This window comes from Rhinatrema bivittatum, chromosome 5 (assembly GCF_901001135.1).
Source record: "Rhinatrema bivittatum chromosome 5, aRhiBiv1.1, whole genome shotgun sequence".
Taxonomy (NCBI): domain Eukaryota; kingdom Metazoa; phylum Chordata; class Amphibia; order Gymnophiona; family Rhinatrematidae; genus Rhinatrema; species Rhinatrema bivittatum.
This window is the reverse complement of record NC_042619.1, coordinates 25075227-25098173: the sequence shown is the minus strand read 5'-3', so window position 1 is coordinate 25098173 and position 22947 is coordinate 25075227. Positions and strand designations below refer to the sequence as shown.

At 44.4% G+C, this 22947-nt stretch overlaps 1 protein-coding gene across 1 annotated transcript in view; it reads right to left on the bottom strand.

The window, feature by feature from the left end:
- Positions 1–22947, bottom strand: part of UVRAG (UV radiation resistance associated) — a 321095-nt gene that overhangs the window by 237445 nt on the left and 60703 nt on the right. The window contains exons 4-5 of the mRNA XM_029602151.1: positions 8443–8604; positions 2811–2885 (exon numbers count right to left, since the gene is read on the bottom strand). Of these exons, the coding sequence (XP_029458011.1) occupies positions 2811–2885; positions 8443–8604 (237 nt within the window). The remainder of the gene's footprint in view (positions 1–2810; positions 2886–8442; positions 8605–22947) is intronic.

The following is a 22947-nucleotide window of genomic DNA, read 5'->3' as shown; positions in this document are numbered from 1 at the left end:
GAGATCCAGAATGGATGAAAGGAGCCCTCCTTTTAGGACACCACAAAATAAATGGAATATCAGCTCCTATTACTTGAGATGTGGGCACTGGAACCACAGCCCACAGGTCTTGACAATGTAAGCTCCATGGCCTGTCTCTTCTGAGGAGAGTTGCAGGTAGACACCATGAACAAGTCCCGAGGAACACTGCAAAACTCCAGCACATAGTCATCTCTTATCACTTCCAGCACCCACTGGTCTGTTATGATCTCGACCCACCTTTGATAAAGAAGAGATAGACGACTTCCTATCTCCATATCCCGATTTGGGGGGGGGGGGGAAGGAGTCGGCACACCTTCATTGTGAGGCTCAGGGTGTTCCACTACCTGAGCCTGCGCCCCATCTGGGCTGTCTGGGATGAAAGGACTGAGATCTACCAAAGCTAGAGTTCTCTGATAAGTTGCTCCTCTATAGAGTCAAAAACACCTGAACCATCTAGTATGACCTCTTGTGCTGAAGGAACGCAGCACCTGTTTCTTATCCTCTGAAAAATGAGGAACCAGGGACTCACCCCATTTCTTGGCCATTTTCTCCAGCTCACTCCCAAATAAGAGTGAGCCTTTAAAGGGCAACTTCGTACGGTTAGATTTCAAGGTTGTATCAGCTGACCAATTTCTCAGCCATAGCTGACGCCTAGCCACTATTACTGAAGCCACTCCTCTGGCCTTAGTGTGGACCAAATCACGGCCTGCATCTGCCACAAAGGCAGCTGCTGGTTCCATCACTGCCCTGGAATTCATGTCATCGGCCTCCTTAGAGAGCAGTAAACAAGGAGTGAGCCACCAGAGAACAACAAGAAGCTATCTGCAAATTCACTGCCATTGCTTCAATGGCCTGCTTAAGGATAGCCTCAATTCTCCTATCGTGAGCATCCTTTCAAGGCTGCTCCCTCTTCTACAGGAACAGTCATCCGCTTGGCAACAGCACATACAAGCACAACCATCTTCAGAAAATGTAAAACTCTCTTGCAGCTGGACACAGGGGGATACAGGCGCTCCATTCACGATCAATTAATTCTTGAATGGCTCCCATAATAGGGAAGAAGCATGAGGCTTTACACAAGGAAATCAGAGCTGGTAACTCACCTCTGTGAAAAACTTAACATAGTTCTATATAGCTCCAATCCTTGAGGAATTTCACCATCCTCCAGGGAGTAAGGATTGGTCTCATTATCTGTGTTATCAGGAACCCAATCGGGAAGGCCAGATCCAGGCATACCCCAGCACTTACCCACAAGCCCCAGGCGTGCGGGATTTCACTGTTTGTGATCCTGGGTTATTAGAATTGGCCGGGAACTGCACCTGAAGGAAGGAGTGCAATCCTTGAAAAAATTCTACCCAAGAAAAGTCAGAAGGATCCATGCCAAAACCAGGGGCCAACTGACCTGCGCCTTCTGAACTACCTTCCCCCGTTGAGGAATCAGTTAGGGAGCTCCAAAATAAGGGGACCCTTCAGACAGCTCTTTTTCCATTCCCGTACTAGGAGGCTGGAAAGAACCAGGCTTAGTGAAATCTGAAGGAATAATCTTGCCTGAGCCTCCAAACACAAATTCAAAGGTTGAGATACCCGAATTATGACAAGCAACACATAGGGCAAGGACACTTAGGTTTTTCTTCCCTGTGGGCACCATAGTTGATCAATACACCTAACAGGCACCTCACAACATTGTGCCCTACATAAGTGCCCAATCTGAGGTCCCTCAGGATGATCAGACAATGACACAAAACAAGAGCATGTGCGTGCTCGCAAAACAGTGCATGCGTGCAAAAAAGGCGGGAGCTTGCACACACAAATAGGCGCCCTGGTAGGCACTCCTATGTGCCTAACTAGATGACCGACTAAAGGCACAACAGGCCGCACAATTGGGTGCACTAATATGATCCGACAGAACTGAAGAGGGTAGTCTGCTGTAAACAAAAATATGCTTGAAAACGCTGCCGTGGCCTACCACGCAGCGAACCAACAGAGCCTTGGAGCATGGCCTAGCCACAAGGGCTACTCAACCTGCCAGACTGCCCCCATCCCCAGAACTCCAACGGAGGCAGGGGCAACCGTCAAATCACGTGCCAAACACAGAGAATGGGGGGGGGGGGGGAGGAATCCCTACTCAACTCTCCTTCTCTGAGTCTTTTTTTTTTTTTTTTTTTTAAATACCTTTTACCTGAACTCATCCCATTCCAGTTCAGTACAAGGACGTCTCCAGCTGCAGGCAGAGAGGACATAGACCTTCACCGCCATGCTTGGCTTACTGTACCCACTCAGCTGTTTTGTTTTTGTTTTGTTTTTTTACAGCTAAGTCCACGCCACTTGAAAAACCAGCTACCAGGCCAAGGCACTCATCTGAGGGACCATGGAAATCACCTCAGAAATTCTAAACTGAGGAAGGCACCATTTGGTATCACCACAGGAGAGCGGGGTGAATGATTTTTTTCCTCTTTTCTCTCCTTCAAAACTTTAATGCAATCCCCAGTAGGGAGATGCACGTCACCATCTGCTGGAGTTGGAGAATACTGGCAGGCTGATGTTACTGCAGGCATATATATATACTGTGTTATCAGCTTTGCTCCATCTCCATCTGCTGGTAGAGATGCATAACCCACTGGTTTTGGTTTCATCTGTCTGTACGCTTAAAAAATACATTTTAAAATGACTCTGAAGTGTCACAAAAGGGGGGAATCTAAATGAAATAAATAAATATTAAACAAACGTGCAGGGTGCATGGTTGCCGGATGAATAATTAAATGGTTTGCTCTGCTGTTAGGTTTTCTTACCTTATGTTCAAACGAGGCCCCATAAAATCCATCATTTAACCCAAAAATAATTTCATTTGGATTTCGAGCATGTATCTGGAAGGAAACAAAAATCTGTCACTAAAAAGAAGCACAACATAATAACTCATAATACCATACTACATTATAAGAACATTCTTCATCTGCTTGTGCAGGCGAGACTAGTCTAGGTAAATTCAATGGAGAAATACTTAAAGGGTCCCTTTTGCCTTACCCAAAACCTGGGAGCTTTAGAGACAGAAATGGAACACAATGCACTAAAATGATTGCGATCAACATCTTTATTATCTAAACACAAGCAAGATTTACAAGATAAAAACACCTCATTATATGTGAACAGACTTTATATTTATTGAAACATAGGAAAGTTCAGAAGGAAACTAAAGATAAGAATTAGAGAAAATAATACAATTATTAGACCTGAGAGTAAAAAAAAAAGTCATTGGTCAAAACACTTTAGAAAGAACACAACCATTCCATGACTAGACTTAATTCCAAGAAATAGGACTCAAGAGTTGATAGCATCTATATGGTGGTTTGCACAACTGAAGTTTATATAAAGGGTTAATTTTCACAGTTGCTTTTCACTATGACAAAAAGGTTCCTGCTTGGAAATGGAACATTAGAATTGCTATACAGGAGTAAAAGTTTTGCGTATTGCGACTTCATAGTATTCATTCATTCATTCATTCACTGACACTCTTTCAAAACATCCATAATATATCGGGCTTGGTAGTGTGTCAGTGCTCGTGCATGTTCCCCAGCCCGCCGACAGATGGCACAGGTGGCTCCCTGGCCACCTTGGAGGCTCAAACTCGCCGTACAGCGGCCACATCATAACACCAGCTACAAGAGGTACTCCTGGGGGAATTCTGCGCTACTGCGGAATGCAGAATTTCCACAGAATTCCTCCTTCCCGCAGATTTCCTCCCGCACCTCGCCGATTTCCTCCCTCGCCGGAAGATTATTCAAAACCGGAAGGACAGCAGCCATCGCGGGACAGGCAGAAAATAGCAGAGGAGACCCCGGCATGCCGCGAACAGAGCGCGTCCCATGGCACACACTCCATTCGCGGCGAAGATGAAGGCCCGGCGCACCGTTCGCAGCGAAAAGGGAAGGCCCCCGTGTGCTGCGATCGGCGCGCCCAAGCCTTCATCTTCTCTGTGAACGGAGCGTGTGCCGCGGGACACGCTCCATTCGCGGCATGTCAGAGTTTCCGCTGCTATTTTCTGCTCAAGGCGAAAATGGAAGGCCACCGTGTGCCGCGAACGGCATGCCGGCCCTTCATCTTCGCCGCGAACGGCCCAGGTCCCACGGCATGCCAGTGAGAATGTTGTGTCAGGAGGGGGGATGAGAGAGAGGCAGGACGGTGTGAGAGAGAGAGCGGGGGGGGGATGCCGGTGAGAGAGAATGTCTGTGTGAGAGAGAGGGGTGACAGAGAGCATGGTTGGTAAGAGGAGGGTGGGGAGGGTGTGAGAGAGCATGGGAGGTAAGAGAGGGTGGGTGGGGGGATGCTTGAGTGTGGGTTTCAGAGAGAGGGAGCCTATATGAGGGGAGAATGATGCCAGTGAGAGAGAATGTGTGTGTGAGAGAGGAGAGGGGGTGTGGGGAAGTGCGAGACACAGCTTGGTAAATAAACTTTGCCAGCCCTGGCTTTAGCAAATGTGTCTCCGCGTCCCTTGCCCTGGGTGAAAACAATTTAGTTTTTGCTTTTCAGCTAACGCTTCCATACAAGAGCATATGTGCCAATAAAAAGGCTCGCCGCCCAGGCGTAGAACGGGTACAGTTGCTAGTACTTGTATAAAAACATAAGGAACACCACTTGGGATGAATATATTTACACATTTTATAACCGCACAAAATCAGTCAAAGCTACCATCAAGGCTCTAATCTCAAACCCTACAAGATTCCCCCCCTGCCCCCCCCCCCAAAGAAAATCTCCATGTACTAAAAAGGTCTTCGCCTCCTCATCACTCAATGGGCATAGTGAAAAAATATAAAAATGGACTCCAACCTGCATTTCTGCAAACAGCATTCCAAAAAATAATAACAAAGCAAAAAATAAGACTAAGTCTCTAAACACTGCAACTCTCCATGAATCATCCAGGTAAACTCTTCAAAATGGTACAGAAATTCTCCAGGCCTGAATCCAAAACACCTAATACCACAAACATCAAAAGACTTCACTCAATTTTCAAGGAAGAATTCTAAAAGTATTTGTTCCATTTTGACATCTCAACCTTCACCTCACTCACCCTAAGCCCAAATTGTCCCACTAATGCAATTATCCCTCCTTCCACCTGGTCAAGATGGTGAGACGGACAGTGAAATGCTAAGAGAAATTAGGAATGCTAACCAAATTGGTAGTGCAGTAATAATGGGAGACTTCAATTACCCCTATATTGACTGGGTAAATGTATCATCGGGACACGCTAGAGATAACGTTCCTGGATGGAATAAATGATAGCTTTATGGAGCAATTGGTTCAGGAACTGACGAGAGAGGGAGCAATTTTAGATCTAATTCTCAGTGGAGCACAGGATTTGGTGAGAGAGGTAACGGTGGTGGGGCCGCTTGGCAATAGTGATCATAATATGATCAAATTTGAATTAATGACTGGAAGAGGAACAGTATGCAAATCCATGGCTCTCGTGCTAAACTTTCAAAAGGGAACTTTGATAAAATGAGTAAAATTGCTAGAAAAAAAAACTGAAAGGAGCAGCTACAAAAGTAAAAAGTGTGCATGAGGTGTGGTCATTGTTAAAAAATACCATTCTAGAAGCACAGTCTAGATGTATTTCCACACATTAAGAAAGGTGGAAAGAAGGCAAAACGATTACCGGCATGGTTAAAAGGGGAGGTGAAAGAAACTATTTTAGCCAAAAGATCTTCATTCAAAAATTGGAAGAAGGATCCAACAGAAGAAAACAGGATAATGCATAAATGTTGGCAAGTTAAATGTAAGACATTGATAAGACAGGCTAAGAGAGAATTGAAAAGAAGTTGGCCGTAGAGGCAAAAACTCACAGTAAAAACGTTTTTAAATATATCTGAAGCAGAAAGCCTGTGAGGGACTCAGTTGGACGTTAGATGAAAGAGAAGTTAAAGGGGCACTTAGGGAAGATAAGGCCATCACGGAAAGATTAAATGATTTCTTTGCTTCGGTGTTTACTGAGGAGGATGTTGGGGAGGTACCCGTACTGGAGAAGGTTTTCATGGGTAATGAATTCAGATGGACTGAATCAAATCATGGTGAACCTAGAAGATGTAGTAGATATTGATTGACAAACTGAAAAGTAGTAAATCAACCTGGACCGGATGGGTATACACCCCAGAGTTCTGAAGGAACTAAAAAATGAAATATCAGACCTATTAGTAAAAATTTGTAACCTATCATTAAAATCATCCATTGTACCTGAAGACTGGAGGATAGCTAATGTAACCCCAATATTTAAAAAGGGCTCCAGGGGGCGATCCGGGAAACTACAGACCAGTTAGCCTGACTTCAGTGTCAGGAAAATAGTGGAAAGTATTCTAAACATCCAAAATCACAGAACATATAGAAAGACATGGTTTAATGGAACAAAGGCAGCATGGCTTTACCTAAGGCAAGTCTGCCTCACAAATCTGCTTCACTTTTTGAAGGCGTTAATAAACATGTGGATAAGGTGAACTGGTAGATGTAGCATACTTGGATTTTCAGAAGGCGTTTGACAAAGTTCCTCATGAGAGGCTTCTAGAAAAAATAAAATGTCATGGGATAGGTGGCGATGTCCTTTCGTGGATTACAATCTAGCTAAAAGACAGGAAACAGAGAGTAGGATTAAATGGACAATTTTCTCAATGGAAGGGAGTGGGCAGTGGAGTGCCTCAGGGATCTCTATCGGGACCCTTACTTTTCAAATATATTTATAAATGATCTGAAAGAAAATACGAGTGAGATAATCAATTTGCAGATGATCAAAATTGTTCAGAGTAGTTAAATCACAAGCAGATTGTGATAAATTGCAGGAAGACCTTGTGAGACTGGAAAATTGGCATCAAAAATGGCAGATGAAATTTAATGTGGATAGGTGCAAAGGTGATGCATATAGGGAAAAATAACCCATGCTATTGTTACACAATGTTAGGTTCCATAATTAGGTGCTACAACCCACGAAAGAGATCTAGGCGTCATAGTGGGACAACACATTGAAATTGTCGGTTCAGTGTGCTGGCGGCAGTCAAAAAAGCAAACAGAATGTTGGGAATTATTAGAAAGGGAATGGTGAATAAAACAGAAAATGTCATAAATGCCTCTGTATCGCTCCATGGTGAGACCACACCTTGAATACTGTGTACAATTCTGGTCGCCGCATCTCAAAAAAGATATAATTGCGATAGAGAAGGTACAGAGACGGGCTACCAAAATGATAAGGGGAATGGAACAGCTCCCCTATGAGGAAAGACTAAAGAGGTTAGGACTTTTCAGTATGGAGAAGAGACTGCTGAGGGGGAATATGATAGAGGTGTTTAAAAATCATGAGAGGTCTAGAACGGGTAGATGTGAATCGGTTATTTACTCTTTCGGATAATAGAAAGACTAGGGGGGCACTCCATGAAGTTAGCATGTGACACATTTAAAACTAATCGGAGAAAGTTCTTTTTTACTCAACGCACAATTAAACTCTATAATTTGTTGCCAGAGGATGTGGTTAGTGCAGTTAGTATAGCTGTGTTTAAAAAAGGGATTGGATAAGTTCTTGGAGGAGAAGTCCATTACCTGCTATTAATTAAGTTGACTTAGAAAAATAGCCACTGCTATTACTAGCAACGGTAACATGGAATAGACTTAGTTTTTTGGGTACTTGCCAGGTTCTTATGGCCTGGATTGGCCACTTATTGAAACAGGATGCTGGGCTTAATGGACCCTTGGTCTGACCCAGTATGGCATGTTTTTATGTTCTTATGTATTAAAATGTATTACTGCCTCTCCATCTCCTTTCCTTTTATTTCCATCTATATTTACTTTCTTCCTTCCCCTCTCCCTTTTCTTGCCTGTCCAATCTCCCTTCCCCTCGTTTATTTTAATTTCCTCCTTTCAGTTCATTGTAAACCGGCAATGATGTGTTTTACGAATGTCGGTAAAGAAAAGTTCATAAATAAATAAATAAATAGAATTGTTAGTTAAAACAGGTTTTGTAATCTGCCTTGAGGCCATTCATGGAAAAAGATAGAATATCAAGTGTCTATAAATAAAATCAACAAAAGGAACACTACAAGACTTATTATAGTATGCTTAGCAACATAATTATATACAATGCTCAGGAAGCTAATACTAAACATTTTTTTAAAACAAGTGTTCACTGTCAAGCAAGAGACCAGTGTAATAATTTCCTACCTCTCAATGCAAACAAGAATTAGGAAACAATAGGGGGAGGCAGCTCACATGTCCCAAAGGGGAGAAAGACAATTTCTGTCACAGAAAGAATAACTCAGTTAACCAACTACTGAAACATGAGCCTTGAAGAAGGCTTTTCTTCCAATAAGATAACTTATCAGGGCATTCAGTCTAAAGAAAACAGGGGTCAAATATAAAAACAAACAAGCACATGCACATTTTATGTCACTTTACCTGCTGCCCTAAATACTTCAGTCCATCCAGATTTACTTTCCACTCTATCAGCATCCGATAATGTTCCTTCTTTCCACCCCAAATCCTCACTACAAAACACGATACGGATGTATCTAGCCGATCAGGCATTATTCCAAAATCAAGACTCCTCCATGTTGGATTCTGTTGGTTTAAAACAAGGAAGATTTTAACTAGAATATATACTTTGTCAGAGCTCTCAAATTAAAATGAAGCAGAGCTGGAGATAGGATATTCATATTATAAAATCTAGGTTAAATGAGATGAAAATGTTTGTTTCTTCATTTTCTTACCCATACTTCCATGATTATATTAAGAATAGGCTAAAAGTACTAGCTTGCTTTAGTACCCATGAGTCCAAATTACAAAAAGGTGGTCCTCCAACAGTGCCAGCACCAATCTATTGTGGTTTCATCAATAGCAAAAAACCCTCAGGATTAGATAAGAACAACGCAAAAGGACTATCCATGAAAATGAAATGGTTTAATTTTTTATTTTATTTTTTTTAAAGTCCTTCATTTTCATTGATTTTCACTCACAAACTCCCATATTCTTCCAAAGATGACAACTGTTTAAATCAATTTTCACCCTAATTTTAGACTGATTAAAGAGCAGATCCAGAGCTGCAGATGCAGCCTTTCAAAGCCTCCCACCACTGAGGGAAGCCAATAGGGGCTAACACGTGTGCTACATTTCAAGTTCACCCTACCAATAAAAGCACTCACCCTCCAATCCCGCTGATATAGTGTTCAAGTCCTGCTTCCCCCCTTCCCAAACCAGCAAGTGCCTGCTGTCTGGTGCCACCCACTATTCGAATCACTTTTCAGCAGGCTCCTTGGCCCCATAGAAAAGCAGAAGTGCAGTGCTGCAGAGTGCAAAAAGCCACAGCAAGCATGTTACCAGAGGAGCAGCCTGGAGCCACCACCAGTAAGGATGAATGCTGTTGCAGTAGGGGGGAGAGGGTAGTTCTTTTTGAGTGCAGAGAGAAAGACAGACTTACTAGACAGGGGATGGGGGTAGAGGGGAGATGCTGAGTGGATAGGTGGGAGAATCTGCTTAATACTGTTTTACTGTCCTGGCTTCTGTCCACCAAAATAAACTCTAATAGTTACTGTGAAAAAGGAGTCATTTTATTCTGCTGATTTCTCCTGTTTTTTATTCTTTCATAACCCTGATAAATTCATATGAAAAATAAAAACTAAAAATGAAAGTCCCTAAATATTTTCAGTCAAGTCTTGTATGTCTAGCAGCACTTCAGATGTCCTAATAAAAGTTCAACAAACTCAGTAAAAATAAAACTAGATAACTTTAGGCTTTGGTACATCATTATTTGCCATATTTTTTATTAGAAATGCTGAGCTTTTAAACATCTGAAGGGGGATGTGTCTATGCTGCCTGCCTGACCGCACACACTCTGCTCTCACTCCCTAGGAGCTGGCAGGATCCCTCTCCCTAATTCGCTGTTCTGAACGCCACAACCCGCTACTTTAATTATTAAGGATCCCAGCATTGTCTTGGCAGCCTTTTCATTTACCAGTGTCACCATGTTGAGCCATCCTAAGCGTGTGGACCAGAGAAGCTGCCAAGGCCAGAAGATAAGATGGCGTTGGAGGGCCTGCCTCCGGAAGGCCTCTCCGACGCATTAATTAAAGACGTCACGCAAGTGGTGTCTGCCACGCTCGTGGATAAGCTGCAGCAAATTCAAACTTCTGTGGATGAACTCTGGGACAAGGTGGAGGAATATACTGCTGCTGTCGTCGGCGGGGTGCATGCAAAATTAGCTGAGCATGAGGACCGCATGGTGACACTGGAGGCAAGTTTTTCTGCATCAGAGAAGCAACAGAGGGCCCTGGAAGAGAAGCTGGAGGACTTAGAAAATAGAAGCCGCCAAAATAACATCCGCATAGTAGGTCTTCTAGAAACAGTGCATGGGGAGGATATACTTCATCTCTGTGAATGATGGCTCCCTGACCAGCTGCAGATTAACGCAGCCAGACCGGTCCTAGTAGAAAGAGCACACCAGCTGGGGGCCTGGATCAGAAGCGGCTGCAGCAAGTGATTGTCCAATTCTTGAACTATACTGAAAAAAGTGAAAATCCTGCAAGCTTACTGCAGCAAAAAAAAAGAGCTGATTTTTCAGGAGGCTAAGCTACTGCCCTTTCCTGACTTTTTCAGTAACGCACAGGCTGCGCGCAAGGAGCTCACTCCTTACTGCACACAATTATATCAATGTGGGATTAAGTTCTCTTTGCAATACCCCACAAGACTGAGGGGCCTTCCAAGGCTTTTGTTTCTTATTATAAATCTTTATACGCTGCTGGGCCGGTTAATGATTGATCACATCATAATTTTTTTTGTGATCTGAAGCTACCAGAGCTGAGTGCGCAAGCGTGGGAGCTGTTAGAATCGCCTATTAGTGAGGCGGAGCTACTCTGAGCTATTACAAACTGAAATTGTTGAAAGCTCCGGATCTGATAGACATGGCTCAGAATTTTATAAAACTGTTAGGCGACCTTATTCTTGCTCCGTTAAAGGACATGTTTGGTGCTGCTAGAGAAAAGGGGCATTTTCATGCAGGTCATAATCTTGCTACTATAATTCGGCTTCCAAACCTGGGAAAGACCCTGCTCTGACTTCCTCACATCAGCCAATATCCCTCCTAAATCAAGACATTAAGTTGTTGGCAGCGGTCCTAGCTAACAGGGTAAGTTCCATGATAGCGGAGATGGCCCCCCAGACCAAACTGGCTTTATTAAAGGGCCAGCTTTCTAACTCTATTCTTTCAAAAATCTTGATGGTCTCACTTCACTCATCACCTGGCAATCCCGAAGGCCTTCTCATCAGCTTAGATGCAGAAAAAGCTTTTGACTGCATGGAGTGGTTTTGTTTCAGACTAAGTCAGTTTAACTTTGGGGAAATAATGCAATTTTGGGTTAAATTGTTATACTAATCACCACAGGCCCAGCTATTGGTAAATGGGACACTATCGAAGACCTCCTTGCTGGGCAAGGGTACTCGGCAAGGTTGCACCTTATCCCCTTTATTATTTGTCCTTGCTTTAGAACCATTAGCGGTTAAACTATGTGCCCTTGACACTTTTCAGGGAACATGGATTATGAACAATTTCATTAAGCTTAGTCTTTTTGCAGATGACATGCTCCTTTATGTGAGAAATCCAAATAAAAGCCTAAGAGCTATCATTGAGGTTGTTTAAGAACATAAGAACATAAGAAAATGCCATACTGGGTCAGACCAAGGGTCCATCAAGCCCAGCATCTTGTTTCCAACAGTGGGCCAATCCAGGCCATAAGAACCTGGCAAATACCCAAAAACTAAGTCTATTCCATGTAACCATTGCTAATGGCAGTGGCTATTCTCTAAGTGAACTTAATAGCAGGTAATGGACTTCTCCTCCATGAACTTATCCAATCCTTTTTTAAACACAGCTACACTAACTGCACTAACCACATCCTCTGGCAACAAATTCCAGAGTTTAATTGTGCGTTGAGTAAAAAAGACTTTCTTCTCCGATTAGTTTTAAATGTGCCCCATGCTAACTTCATGGAGGGCTCTGGCTTAATTATGGGAAATCAGTGGCGTTTTCGCTATCTCCCACTTTGCAATCAGGTTAGCAGGTGCCTTTTCCGTTTACCTGGGCCACATCCACTTTAGATACTTGGGGATTGTTGAGTGCGCTTAACAGGATTAAGTGGCGCGTACTGTAGAGGAAATTTATGCTCAGAATATCGAGTCCACACTGCAGTCTGTTCAGGCCTTGCTGGCACAGTGGAAAGCTCTGCCTCTTTCTTTATTGGGTCATTGTGTCCCAATTAAGATGGTCGTATTTCCCAAGGTTCTTTACCCTATGCAAATGCTCCCCTATGTCTTATCCTGAAGAGAAACTTGTCGCAAATGGGGAATGAAAGTTGCTACCACCCTTAGTTGATGGGTTTTGGCTTTTGATGATAGAGAGACTAGTCAATTGTGATAGCAGAAGTTGATGCATTGTGTTAACCAACTGGCCAGTGTGCGCTTGGACACCAGCAATCCCGGGGCATTTGGACTGTACGAAAAAAAAGGTTGTAATGGTCTGCGAGGGGAATTGGTTCTCTGTTTATTAGTAAGCCAATGCCCTTTTGCAATCCAGTGTAACAGTGACTAGGGATGTGAATCGTTTTTTGACGATTTAAAATATCGTCCGATATATTTTAAATCGTCAAAAATCGTTAGAGCCGCGATACAATAACAATTCCCCCGATTTATTGTTAAAAAATCGTAAATCGGGGAAAGGGGGAGGGGAAGGGGGAGGGCGGGAAAACCGGCACACTAAAACAACCCTAAAACCCACCCCGACCCTTTAAAATAAATCCCCCCCCCCCCCGAACCCCCCCAAATGCCTTAAATTACCTGGGGTCCAGAGGAAGGGTCCCGGTGTGATCGTTTACTCTCAGACCTCCGTGCGTTGTAGAAATGGCGCCGGCGCTACCTTTGACCTGTCATATGACAGGTCAAAGGTCATATGAAAGGTACCTTTGACCTGTCATATGACAGGTCAAAGGTCGTGTTGCCGTACGGCCAGCGCCATTTTGCGCAAAATGGCGCCGGCCGTACGGCAACACGATTCGACTGCAGGAGGTCGTTCCGGACCCCCGCTGGACTTTTGGCAAGTCTTGTGGGGGTCAGGAGGCCCCCCAAGCTGGCCAAAGTCCCTGGGGGTCCAGCGGGGGTCCGGGAGCGATCTCCTACGCTCCTGACGTCGGGGGACAAAAAAAAAATGGCGCCGGCGCTACCTTTGACCTGTCATATGACAGGTCAAAGGTAGCGCCGGCGCCATTTCTACAACGCACGGAAGTCCGAGAGTAAAAGATCACACCGGGACCCTTCCTCTGGACCCCAGGTAATTTAAGGCATTTTGGGGGGGTTCGGGAGGGTGGGGGATTTATTTAAAGGGTCGGGATGGGTTTTAGGGTTGTTTTAGTGTGCCGGTTTTCCCGCCCTCCCCCTTCCCCTCCCCCCCCCCCCCCCCCTGGCCCCCAGGTAATTTAAGGCATTTTGGGGGGGTTCGGGGGGGTGGGGGATTTATTTTAAAGGGTCGGGGTGGGTTTTAGGGATGTTTTAGTGTGCCGGTTTCGATTTACACGATATTTAAAAAACCCAAACTGCGACGATCCGATTCCCTCCCCCTCCCAGCCGAAATCGATCGTTAAGACGATCGATCACACGATTCACATCTCTAACAGTGACTCCCTTTCTGAGGCATGGGGTTTCATAAAGAAGATTGGTAGAGTAACTGTTTGGTTGACATGGAAGGCCGAGACCACCTTGGGAACAAAGGAAGGATGCGTTCGTAGGGTGACTACGAACCCACCTCCCCCACCCCTCCTTATCCTCCTTCCCCTCTCTCCTTCCCCTCTTCCCCCTCTTCCCCTCCTTCCCCTCTCTCCTCCCTTGTTTTATTGCTCCATTGTTTTATTGTTTCATTGTAATTTTCCGCCTGAGTTCATTGTAAACCGGCATGATGTGCTTCACGAATGTCGGTAAATAAAAGTTAATAAATAAATAAATAAATAAATAAATAAATGAATGATAAAACTGGAGGAAGGGAGGATAATGTACTAGAGCTTGCAGTTCTCCGACTTGTCGGGCCAATGTGATTGCAACGAGAAATAGCACTTTCCAGGTTAAAAATTTTAATACCATCTTCCCTAGCAGTTTGAAGGATGGAAACATCAGAATCTCTAGGACAACACTGAGGTCCCATGGGACAGCAGGAGGCATCACAGGAGGGGGGGGGGGGGTCCTAAGGTGTAAGGCACTCCTCACGAAGCGGGATATTAGAGGATGCATAGAGATGGAGTCATCCTCACCAGAGGAATGGTTTGCTGTGATGGTACTAAGATGCACTCTGATGGAGGATATCGCAAGACCAGAACTAAAAATTAGGTGAAGGTATTTAAGTTGTTGTTCCAGTGAGGAACAGAAAGGGTCCAAGGATTCTGTTATGCACCAACGCTGGTATCATGACCACTTTCCAGCATAATTTTTCCTCGTGGAAGGCTTCCTCGCTGTGATCAGGATATCTTGGATGTCCTGAGTAATGGTGAGGTGACTCAGTGCTTTCCTTTCAATCTCCATGCAGTCAGGTGGAGGGAGTCCTGCATGGGATGTAGCAACATCCCCTGTTCTTGTGATAGAAGGCCTGGTTTGTTTTTGAGCAGAATGAGCAGCTGTATGGAGAGATAGACTAGGTAGGCGTACCATGTGAGACTGGAAAATTGGGCATCCAAATGGCAGATGAAATTTAATGTGGATAAGTGCAAGGTGATGCATATAGGGAAAAATAACCCATGCTATAATTACACAATGTTGGGTTCCATATTAGGTGCTACAACCCAAGAAAGAGATCTAGGTGTCATAGTGGATAACACATTGAAATCGTCGGTGCAGTGTGCTGCGGCAGTCAAAAAAAGCAAACAGAATGTTGGGAATTATTAGAAAAGGAATGATGAATAAAACGGAAAATGTCATAATGCCTCTGTATCGCTCCATGGTGAGACCGCACCTTGAATACTGTGTACAATTCTGGTCGCCCGCATCTCAAAAAAGATATAATTGCGATGGAGAAGGTACAGAGAAGGGCTACCAAAATGATAAAGGGAATGGAACAACTCCCCTATGAGGAAAGACTAAAGAGGTTAGGACTTTTCAGCTTGGAGAAGAGACGACTGAGGGGGGATATGATAGAGGTGTTTAAAATCATGAGAGGTCTAGAACGGATAGATGTGAATCTGTTATTTACTCTTTCGGATAGTAGAAAGACTAGGGGGCACTCCATGAAGTTAGCATGGGGCACATTTAAAACTAATCGGAGAAAGTTCTTTTTACTCAACGCACAATTAAACTCTGGAATTTGTTGCCAGAGAATGTGGTTCGTGCAGTTAGTATAGCTGTGTTAAAAAAGGATTGGATAAGTTCTTGGAGGAGAAGTCCATTACCTGCTATTAAGTTCACTTAGAGAATAGCCACTGCCATTAGCAATGGTTACATGGAATAGACTTAGTTTTTGGGTACTTGCCAGGTTCTTGTGGCCTGGATTGGCCACTGTTGGAAACAGGATGCTGGGCTTGATGGACCCTTGGTCTGACCCAGTATGGCATTTTCTTATGTTCTTATGTTCTTATGGCTGCCAGGGGGATGAGGATGGAATTGTCCAAGATGCATTTTTGCAGTACCCGTCCTATCAGTGGGATTGGAGGGAATGCATAGAAAAGGCCGTTCGACCACTGCAGAAGGAAGGCATCTTGGGCTATTCTGCGATTGCTTTGTCGTAGGGAGCAGAACTGTTGCAGTTTTGCATTGTGTTCTGTGGCAAAGAGGTCTACTAGAGTGTTCCCCAACATCGGAAGATGTAAGCCATCACCTCGTTGAGTTCCCATTCATGGGGGTGGAAGCGGAGGCTGAGTCTGTCCGCTTCGGAGTTCCTCACACCGGGGAGATAAGTTGCTTGAAGTTGAATTCAGAGCACTAGTGCCCACTCCAGTAGTAGTATGGATTCTTTGCACAGAGTCATGGAACCTGACCCTCCATCCTTGTTTACTTAGTACATGGCCACTTGGTTGTCTGTGTAAATCATGACCAATTTGTGTTGAAGAAGCCATGAGAAGGTGTAGACAGCGTAGCAAATGGCATGGAGTTCTAATAGATTGATTTGGCAGTTTTGCTCTTCCATTGACCATAGTCCTTGAGTCTTTGGATGTAAAACATGGGCTCCCATCCCATCATGGAGGCATCTGTAGTCCGTATGATCTGATGGAGTAGATGCCGAAAGGGCGCACCGGAGGGTAGAGTTTTTGGGCACAGCCATCAGTCGATATCTTCAATCATGGAACAGGTTAAGATTATTTTTTGGGGCATGAGATGAAAACATTGGGATCACTGCGATTTCAAGTCCCACTGGAGGCTTTGCATGTATAGATGAACATGGAGGTATCACATAAGTGGCTGCTGCCATGTGACCCAAAGCATCAGCACTTGATGTGCAGTGGGTTGCTGTAGATCCCTCTTTGATCTGGCTAGGTCTGAAATGTGTTGATTCTGACTTCTAGGAGGAAGGCTTTGCAAAGTTGTGTGTTGATGAGCGCCCCTATAAATTGTATTGTTTGAAATGGTTCCAGGTGAGATTTCTCATAGTTGACCAAAAGCCTAGATTTGCCAAGAAGAATAGGACTCGTATTTGCTGGGTGCGAATCAGATCTGGACTTGGCGCTACTAGGAGCCAATTGTCGAGACTGAGAGGAGGGCATAAAACTCGTCCACCTAAGTGGGCCACAGCTACTACAAGACATTTGGTGAAAACTCTCGACGCTGATGAGAGGCCGAAGGCAAGAACTTGATATTGATAGTGCTGTTTGTGAGTTTGGAAGCATAGGTAGCTCCATGAAGAGGGGTGCATGGGTATGTGGGCATAAACATCTTTGAGGTCCAGTGAGCACATCCAGACTGCAGGCTATAGATAGGATAAGAAATTCTTGAGACGTCATCTTGAATTTCTCTTTGATTAGGAAACCTGTTCAACCCTCTGAGGTCCAGGATGGGCCGTAGTCTCCCGGTTTTCTGTGGCTATGAGGAAGCATTGTGAATAAAATCCCAGGGACTGTTGAGAACAGGGAACCTTCCATATCACCCTTTGGCTCAGGTGGATCTTGATCTCCTGTAGAAGGAGGGGGGATCATCAGTCTCTCAGGAAGGGGGAATCAAATGTGGTAACGGGGGAATCATTTTGAAATTCAGGCAGCAGTCATTCAGGATGATGCTGAGAACCCAACAATATGTCGTCATCTGTTCCCATGCTGATGCAAAAGAATTAAGTCGGCCTCCTACAGCTTGTGGTAGCAGTGGTTGCAGATGGATCAAAAAGACTGTGGGTCTTGGGAGCAGCAGCTGGGGGTGGTTTTGGTGTGTGCTGCGTGAGGGGTCTACCCCATTGAGGTTGAGTCTGGGGTGGTTGAAACCTCTGGGTGACGTAGGATGGAGGATGGTATGGCGGGCATGGCTTGTAAGAGCACCGGGGATAGAAAGGCCTTCTGTAGGAGGGATAATAGCATCTTGACATAGACTGATCTTGGAAGGAGGTAAGAGAGGATACTGCCACATACTGTTCTTTAAGTTGAGACACAGTCTCGTGAAGCTTATCACAGAATAAATTATCTCCCTTGCAGGGGAGATCAGCAAGTTTGTCATGAACATCTTCATGGATCGCACTTGCTCTCAACCATGCTATGCATCATGCTGCAATCGCGGCTGCAGATGATCAGGCTGATATATCAAACACTTCATAGACAGTGCGTAAAAGGTGATGTAGGCCTTCTTCTAAATCAGTCGCCAAATGCTTAGGCTGGTCTGACCCTGAAGGTTGGTCTTCCTCAGATTTTAGACATTGAGGCACTCAGATACTGAGTAATAAACTGGTGCTGCTGCACCTTGGCATTTATGTATTTATTTATTTTGGATTTTTATATACCGACATTCTTACATTACATGTAAATCATACCAGTTTACATAGAACAAAAAACAGCTGGAGAATAATTCCATAGTCTGATACAGTGAACAATTACATTTAGCATTGATCCCTGGAATATCTTTCACCCAAAATCATCTAGGTAATGATTGATTTTGCCTGGTGGAGTATTTGAGTATAGTCATGTCTTTCTGGCCTTTTTCATAGCAGACTCCACAATGATGGAGGTGTACGAAAGCTGTAGTGCGGCAAAGTGCTGAGATTTTCGTATTTGAAATTTCAGTTCCGTTTTCCTGGATGTAATGGGTGTGGAGAAAGGGGCCTCCCAGGCCTCGTCCATGACTGCATTGAGCACTGAGTAAGACAGAAGCACTGTATGCTCCGCTGGAATGTCGAATACCTTAAGAAGGTCGTGTACTTCGGACCTTGGTTTCAATGTTACAGAACCCAGTTTCTCTACAAACCTGGAGTAAGTGAGGTCTTCAGACAGAGATGTCGGCTCTGGCAAACCACCAAGAGGGTCAGAAGGTATCCCTGTGGAGAAGTAGGGGGGATGGCGGAGAAGGGGCCTCTGGTTTCTTGAGATGTGGGCTTCCTTGAGACTCAAGTCCTTAAAAAACGATATTTGGGTCTGAATGCGGAGTAGAAGGAAGTGTCGACTGATCTGACTATCACAGAAATACTTGAGGGGGACCTAGGATGTTTGGCATGGACCACCGAATCAGAGAAGGTCTGGAGAAGCCCAATGATCTGAGACAAAGTTTACGAGGCCACCCATTTGAGTTCTTTAGAAGGCCTAGCTGTCCTTCTCCTTTTCGGAGGGGGGAGAGGGTCCTGTAAGGTGACTCCAAGAAGAGTGTCTGGAGATAGAAGATTTTTTTCTTGAGTGACATGCCTGGTCATCATATGTGTGTGTGAATTGATTAATTATTTATGTATGGTATGTTAACAATGTAAAGGAATTGGAGGAAAGTTTCATATAAATTCGTTGGTGTCTCCGCACCACGATTATGTGGTGTTATAATCATTAACTATCCCCCTTCCTCCTGTGTGAGTTTTTTGTGAAATTTTTTGTAAAATTTTTTGCAAAGAATTACTTCACCTCTGTAACCTCTTCCGTGTGGTGAGGCATCAAATAATTTATGTACCATGACGGTATTTATACCGAGAGCTCTAGACTCTCTACTATAGACTATAAACTATAAAGGAGTAAAGTTCAGACTTCCCTTTAAAATGTTGGTTGTGTTGTCCGATGTTCAAACGATGGTCCCGACACAGCCGATCCGTGTTTCAGACTGATTGTCTTTCCTCAGGGATGTAGAACGTTATAATGCAGCCAACTTTTGCAGAATCTGAGTAAACTCCGTTGAAAAAAGTGCCCCCAGCTATATATAGGTCGCACCTCGAGACCAGTTAAGGTAAGACTGGGAGAGCACAAGTCCAGATTCAATACAGCAAAAATGACGGCACCAATGGTGCAACACTTGACAGATAGTGGACATATGATCACCGATTTGAAATGGACGATCTTGGAACATCTTGAAGCCCCGTCCAGGGGCGGGGACAACAGGGCTCTTCTCAATCAACGAGAAGTATTCTGGATCTTCACCCTAAACACATCAGCCCCACGGGGAATGAATGACGACCTAAATTGGAATTCTTTGTTATAACAGTACGGATCTCACATCAACAAAAAGTTCTAGCGATTATTCAATATCCCGGTACTTGTTTTAAAAGCATAGTCAACATTTCTGGGCGTCTTGTAAAGGCCTTCGGTCGCATCAGATTAAATTCTTTAATATGGCATTTAAGGGAGTTTCACGCGAGTACAATACCTAGTTTCCTGTCAGGTCGGAGAGCAACGTCTGGTTGCTCCGTGTACAAGTTCCTCCACCAGGTCGGCGTGATGACGTCAGTAAGCCTTTACAACGGTCATTGGTTAAATTTGCCCTTTCCGCTGGCATATAAAAAGGATTCAGTACAACTCACAATTACTCTTCCGGCGACGGAGCCAGAGCAACTCCGTCAAGAGCCATCTATACAAGATCGCTAGAGGACTTTTTTCAACGGAGTTTACTCAGATTCTGCAAAAGTTGGCTGCATTATAACGTTCTACATCCCTGAGGAAAGACAATCAGTCTGTGTAGGGACCATCGTTTGAACATCGGACAACCAACCAACATTTTAAAGGGAAGTCTGAACTTTACTCCTTTATAGTTTATAGTCTATAGTAGAGAGTCTAGAGCTCCTCGGTATAAAATACCGTCATGGTACATAAATTATTTGATGCTCACCACACGGAAGAGGTTACAGAGGTGAAGTAATTCTTTGCAAAAAATTTTACAAAAAATTTCACAAAAAACTCACACAGGAGGAGGGGGATAGTTAATGATTATAACACCACATAATCGTGGTGCGGAGACACCAACGAATTTATATGAAACTTTCCTCCAATTCCTTTACATTGTTAACATACCATACATAAATAATTAATCAATTCACACACACATGGTATATAGTAGGTGTCATAAAAATCTTTATTTTAAAACAAATTTTTAAAAAAAGAAATAATCCATTTTACCAAGAAAATATACATTATTCCAGCGATTGAGCAACAGCTCATGATTTATTGATTATAGTTACAATCGCTGTAGCAGTGGCATATTGATTTTTTCTGGTCATCATATGTGGCAGAGGCAGAGGAAGAAGAGAGAAGGGAGTGATGTTGGGTGTCCCTATCTGAACCACCTGAATAGTCTGACAGTAGTATTGGTAGTGGTGAGGAAGCTACTCGCTCTAGACTCTGAAGGGCTCGGTGTCTTTTGGGGACTGATGTCCTGTGTTTGACATGATGGGTCTTCTTTGCTTTGTCATGTTTTTCAACAGCGTGCATCGGGTGCATCGGTGGATGCGTCAGCAGTGTCGGGACCTCTGCATCTTGCGTCAAGCGAGCCAGATGGGACGTGCATTGACCGAAGTCTGATGCACCGGATCTTTGTTTCGGCTTGGAACATCTCCCTGCGCAAATGTAGGCCAACCCGATGCAGACGACGCATCTCGGTTCCGGGAAGAGCTCAAAGTCGGGTCTTTATGAGTCCTCTTGGAAGGGGGTTGCCCAACCTTACTTTCACCCTCCCGGTGGAGGAGGGTTAAAGAGAGGAGGCTCTTTTGGTGTCCTTCGGTTTGTTTGTTTCCCTGGCCATGGAAGATTGAGTTGAATGTTGCGGGGCATAGGACCCCGATCTATCCTGGACACTCTCCCTTAGGTGGGGTATTATTGTGGCCCATTGTCTTTGGGCCCTGGGGGACATTTTCCCACAAATTGTGGCAAGCCGCCATATCATAATCGGGCCTGAGGCAGAGGTAACAAAGTTTAAGTCCATCGGTCGCAGACATAATTTTGGCACAAAAGCAAAATTTAAACCCGGGGGCCTTTGGGCCATAGTGAGCACTGAAAAGTGCTGTATGGGGCTCTCAAGTTGAGAGGAGATAGTGAGAAGACAGAAGAAGTTGCGGTCCGAATTGTGTGCAGAGAAAAAAAGAACTGACAGGAGACAGTTAGCCGCGCGGGAACAGCAGCATGCTACTATAAGTTCTTGCTAAGAGCCACCAGTGGCCGCTCCCAGAAAGCATGGCTAATTCAGCCCTGCTTATCTTTGGAAAAAAGCCTTTCCTCTTCTTCTGCCATTGCTGCCACATCTACAATTTGATCTTAGTGTGACAGAATTTGAAACACTCAGATCACTGGTAGTGATTAGGGGGTTTCAGTGTTACAATGTAGTGTGGACATACACAGACAGCAGGGCAGTCAGTCACTTTTATTAAAAATAAAGCATGCCAGTCTGTTTTGTTGACTAAACAATTACATCAGTAACTAAGTGACAGTTTTTGAAAGAGTCAAACACATAGCACACTGACTCCTTTCCATACAGAGAAATTCAGAAAACAAAGGCTGCTGTACCTGGCTTCCAGCCAGAGTCCCTGCTATATGGCTCTGCTGTGAAACAGCTCTCTTTCTCTAGTGCTGAAGAGTACACGCTTGTCCATGTTGAATGATAAAAGTAACCCTGTAACAGTCAGCGAGATTACATTGTCTCCTCTGACAGTACAGTGACACTGTAACAGACAACAGCTCACCTTTCTTTCTCCTTTTATACATTTTTTTTTGTACTATTTCACACTCACGGTTTCAGAAACAGAATCTGTCTGACATCCAGCACAGAAAAGACCAACCAAACTGGTTACTGCTCAAAACTAGGTTTTTCTGGGGGAGAAATCCAAGATGGCTGACTGTTAAGGAGCAGGAGAGAGATGCTCTGCCAATTGTTTTCCTTGAATTGAAAATTTTCCTTTTTACTACTGCGCAATATGCTACCTACTAAGCAGAAGGCAAAACTCCGCGAAAATTTACCTTCTTTGGAGCCTGCGGATTTGTTTCAAAAGAAAATAGATGGGTTTTTCTCCTCCATGCCAAAACTTCCGGGAGCGAGGGCCACTTCGGGGGTTGACAAGGAGCGAACGCCACCCCCCGATGGCCAATGAGATTTCGCTGAGTCCCAGGTGTGCCAGAAACACCGTCCCCACCATGTAGCTCTGCGCTGAAGATTTCTCTGTCTCCTTCAACCTTATCGGTTGAGAAAGCAAATGTTGCTTACCTGATGTAACAGGTGTTCTCACAGGACAGCAGGATGTTAGTCCTCACAAATGGGTGACATCGAGGATGGAGCCCACCACGGAAAACGTTCTGTCAAAGTTTAAACAGAACTTTTGACTGGCCCCTACTGGGCATTGCCCAGCAAGGCACTGAGCCTGCAGCCAGCAGGGGTCTCCCTCCAGTCTGATTTTCAAAGCTACAGGCAGTGCCTAAAAAGTAAAAACAAAACGAACCCCACACCGCGGGGGGGTGGCGGGCGGGGTTTCGTGATGGACTAACATCCTGCTGTCCTGTGAGAACACCTGTTACATCAGGT